Here is a 4,164-nt window from a genome sequence, read left to right as displayed (position 1 = left end):
CCAAAGTGTGAGGTGAATTTTCACTTGAAGATGAGTGCATAGTGTCAAAAAAAGTCTTACATTATAAGACGAAGGAAGTAGAAACGGAGGTAGTAGAAAAGAAGCGAGAGGATGTGACAAGGATAAGATGTGCGATATGTTGTGGAGCAACATGGTGATAGAGGAGAGGACGATGGAAGTAATAATAGTTAAGACGTGATTTGCATATCCAAAAATTAAATTTAACAAGATGTGCATTGCACGTGCACGATTACTAGTATAAAGAAATGTTCCTAATGTATATGAAAAATGTAAAATGTGCATGAAAAAAGTTAACATCAAAATATATGTTTGGAAGAAATGTTAATCATGTACTCCCTCCACCCCAAAATAAGTGACGCTTATTTAGTACAACTTTATACTAAATCAGTGACACATATTTTGGGACAAAGGGATTACTAAAAAAACAATTCAATGTCTACAGAAGGAAGTTACATGTAATAAAAAAATGTTAAACGTGTATTGGAAAAACTTTTTCTTGTTCTCTAGAAAAGGGAAAGAAAAAACTAATAAAAACCGGCAAAGGAACAAAAAAATGAAGAAACAGTGCAAAAACTAGAAACAATGAAAACCGATAAAAAAAAAGAAAAACAAAGATGACGAATGAAAACAAAGAAAGAAACAAAGAAAATGGAAGAAAAATAAAGATAATAGAAAAAGAAAAGAAAAAACCAATGAAAATAAAGAAAATAATCAAAGAAACAAGAAAAGGAAAAAATCAGTGAAAATCAAGAAAAACAAAGAAAACTGATAAAATAGAAATACCAAAGAAAACCATGAAGAAACAAATAAAACCAAAAGCAAAACTAAAAAGAAGGAAATCGAAGAAAGATGACCAAAATGTATATATGATTATTATTTCTCTTTTCCTTATACTTTCGTGTTACTGCCGAATACGGCTTCTTAATATCAGCAATGGTTTTAACGTTCTAAAAGGACACACCAACATCGTATGACCTAATCATTCCTGGGTAATTCAAGGCATCAATTATCCATGTGAATTATGAAGGCCGTTTCTGTTGGAAATTAAGAAACTATGAAGCTTGCAAACAACACTTTACATCATCATCACATATCAATCGATAATCCCATGTGAAGATTGTCCCTTTGAGCTTTATACAATTTGGGTATTTTCTAAGATTTTCCCCTGCACTTTTCATCTCATACGACACATGTAAATTACAATGGGTGTGACCATTGCCTCGACGATTTGAGGTCATGCATTTCTCATGTGTGGATGGATCCTTCTTCCAGAGCATTACCTCCCATACCTTGATATCCATTTCAGCACAACCATTTTGGTTAATGCTTACATCATTTATCTATTATTGAAATCCTGATTTTTTGAAACAAAGAAAAGCAATACAGATTTTTGCACGCGTTTGCTATTTGGCACATTGGGGTATCCTTTTCCTGATACCTCCCATCCTTATGTAGACAGATTCAAAGGAAATTAAAATACCATGAAACTTGAAATATGTCTGCGCTTCACCTGATATCTTTTCTTCATGATTGTTGATGTCTTAGGCTGGTTGTAATGGTAGTATCATAGCTAGTATCATACATGCCAACTAGGCAATTTTAATGAGGTGTCATAGCATTAAATGAAGAAAGAGAGAGTATAGTATCATGTCATGATACCGTATCATAATAAATGATATGCTACTTTGTGTCATGCATGGCAATAAATAGAGTACTACATGATATTAATATATGATACTATGCATTAGGGAGGTAGTATCATACACTAGTATCATATGCATGATACTAGTATATGATACTCCCCATTACAACCAGCCTTATATTCCTTTACAAGACCGCATAACCAAGACTGGGAAGACAAGGAGAAGGGAACATGGTATTTATGATAGCCTTTTACATAGTAGGCCCTTTAATATTTGCTCACAGATCAGAGTTACTGCATATATATACTAGAATAATGAATACATACAAAATTGAAGCACATGCCAATTTAGTTGCTGCATAGTAAGGTTCATCAACCACACACACAAAGCTTGTTTCTGCTCTGAAGATGGACCTGTGAAAGATGGCGGCGACGGCCTCTGAGAGTGCGCCGGACCGGTGTGTGCCCCAGACCCGACAATGCGGCTTACTTGGGGCCTCCGGCTTTAGATGTTAGGATTTAGTACAATGTCTGTTTGGTATTTGGTTCGAACATTCGGCACCCCTTCATCCAGTGGATAGGAGTAGCGACAGATGTTGACAAGAAGGTGGCTTCAAACTTACTGATGTATTATTTTGTAACGTCTTTGTGAATAATTAATAAAATGGTTGCATGCATTGTCCAGATGCAGAGGCTGGGGACCATCCTCCTTTTCGAAAAAAGAAAGATAATCGCACATCAATGGATAATCCCATGTCAAGCTTAATTTGTCCCGGGTTTTACAGTTTAGAGTATTTTCTAAGGGATTCTCCCGCACTTTTCATCTCATCCGGCACCGGTAGATTACAGAGGAGCGTGACCCTTGCCTCGGCGATTTGAGGCCCTTCCCCCTGTGTGGGTGCATCCATCTTCCATAGCTTCACCTCCCATACCTTTAAACCCATTTTAGCATCAACTATTAATTTCGATTAGTTTCTAGCATCCTTCCATCATTCAGATTTGATAGCGACACGCATCTATGGAAGATAGCTTTAACAATTCCTTCAATGTCAGTGTGATCAGGACATGTCGCATTATTCTCCTCTTAAGCACGGAACAAGTTGCGGGTTGTTTATGCCAGCCACGTTAGTTACTCTACCAAACTACCAGACTTGATACTAACATTTTTTTTTTAGAAATGGAGGAGGACCTCCGACCTCTGCATCTGGACTTGATACTAACATGAAGTGGAACTCAAGCAGTTGTTTCAGAGTATCGATGAAATGTAATATCTGTACTTCTGTAGCAATACAGCATGCTTCAGTAAAAAAAAAGCCATCTCTGGTTTGTGGTTTGTTTAAGCTCTGCACTATCGACTACTGCTAGAGAAGAGGTTGACAATTCAGGTAAAAAAAGCGAAATAGCAGGGGAAAATTAATATAACCTGGGTGAAGCGGCCGATGTGGACGGGGACGGCGCGCACGAGGACGGTGTCGCCGGTGGCGGCGCTCCGGAAGTGGTTGATGCTGGGCTGCATGCCGGCGACGCGGCGGTATCCCGAGGCCATGTGTGCGCCTGTGCTCGCCAGGCCCTCCGCGATCAGCGCCGACACGCCGCCGTGCAGCACCTTGAACGGCTGCCGGCCGGCCACGAGCGCAAACACACGCGGCTTCTTTCAGTACACACGCAAAACGAAAGGTCGCGAGGCGACAGGTTTGCGACTCGCTGATCGATGGCCGGGGTCAGGTAGGTGGCTGCAAGGGAGAAGGACGGACCTGGCAGCAGGTGTCCGTGACGACGAGGCGGCCGGTGAGCCGCGACGGCGAGACCTCCTCCATCTCGAAGCCTAGGGCGCTGAGCGGCACGTCCAGCTCCGCCGGCTTGGTGCTCGCCGGGCCCGTGGCGTCGCCCATGACGCGGCCGAGGTTCGTTGGGTTGACTGGCCGAGCCGAGGCGTGGTGGGGGGAAGGGAGGGTGCGGGTGCGGTGCACGTGTGCGTGCGTGTCCTCCTCGTACTTCTCTTCCATCATCGAGCCTCTGCCCTGAAAGGGGAGGGCGTCACCGTGCCGCTGATCCAGAACGTCGGGAAGGTGAAGCCGCGGAGGGGAACACGATTAAAACTTGAAGGAAGATAAACGGAGAAGTAATCATCTCCGCTACCACAACACATGAAGGGAGGCGAAAGAGGGAGAAACGGTCGAACCAGGAGCTCCATCGCTATCAGTTCGCCGCCGCCGCTGAATCGCAGGAGAGAGAGAGAGAGCTCGGGGACTCGATTGTTTTCTGGTGTACCGTTTCGTCGCTCGGGAGGGATTGGTTCCACGGGTAGAGTGGAGAGGATTTTATTCCGGGTAGTTCCACGGGGTTTGAGGGGGATTGGACGGGGGTGTAGCCCCAGCCGGGTTTAACCGAACACGTTCATAAAGTATGTTGGGGTCGAATCCCGGTCGGGGCGAAACCACGGGGTTCGGCGGGGATTGGACGCCAATCCCGGCGGGGAGGGGCTAACCGAACGAAGCCTA

General features: G+C 43.7%; 1 protein-coding gene across 1 annotated transcript; it reads right to left on the bottom strand.

Annotated features, from left to right (window-relative positions):
* Window positions 1-1,901: 1,901 nt before the first annotated feature.
* On the bottom strand, window positions 1,902-3,831 carry LOC119289222 (1,4-dihydroxy-2-naphthoyl-CoA thioesterase 1-like). Its single transcript, XM_037568594.1, has 3 exons — window positions 3,418-3,831; window positions 3,087-3,278; window positions 1,902-2,595 (listed from the first exon to the last, which is right to left on the bottom strand). The coding sequence occupies exons 1-3, from the start codon at window positions 3,670-3,672 to the stop codon at window positions 2,443-2,445; spliced, it is 600 nt and encodes a 199-aa protein (XP_037424491.1). The 5' UTR covers window positions 3,673-3,831; the 3' UTR covers window positions 1,902-2,442.
* Between the last annotated feature and the right edge of the window lie 333 nt (window positions 3,832-4,164).

Source organism: Triticum dicoccoides, chromosome 4A (assembly GCF_002162155.2).
Source record: "Triticum dicoccoides isolate Atlit2015 ecotype Zavitan chromosome 4A, WEW_v2.0, whole genome shotgun sequence".
NCBI classification, from domain to species: domain Eukaryota; kingdom Viridiplantae; phylum Streptophyta; class Magnoliopsida; order Poales; family Poaceae; genus Triticum; species Triticum dicoccoides.
This window is presented reverse-complemented; position numbering and strand designations above follow the sequence as displayed.

Coding starts and splice junctions, on each gene's coding strand:
- LOC119289222 (XM_037568594.1), bottom strand. CDS start 3,672: ATGATGGAAGAGAAGTACGAGGAGGACACGCACGCACACGTGCACCGC. Junction 3,279..3,417: donor TCACGGACACCTGCTGCCAG/GTCCGTCCTTCT, acceptor GCCGGCCGGCAG/CCGTTCAAGGTGCTGCACGG. Junction 2,596..3,086: donor ACATCGGCCGCTTCACCCAG/GTTATATTAATT, acceptor ATGGGTTTAAAG/GTATGGGAGGTGAAGCTATG.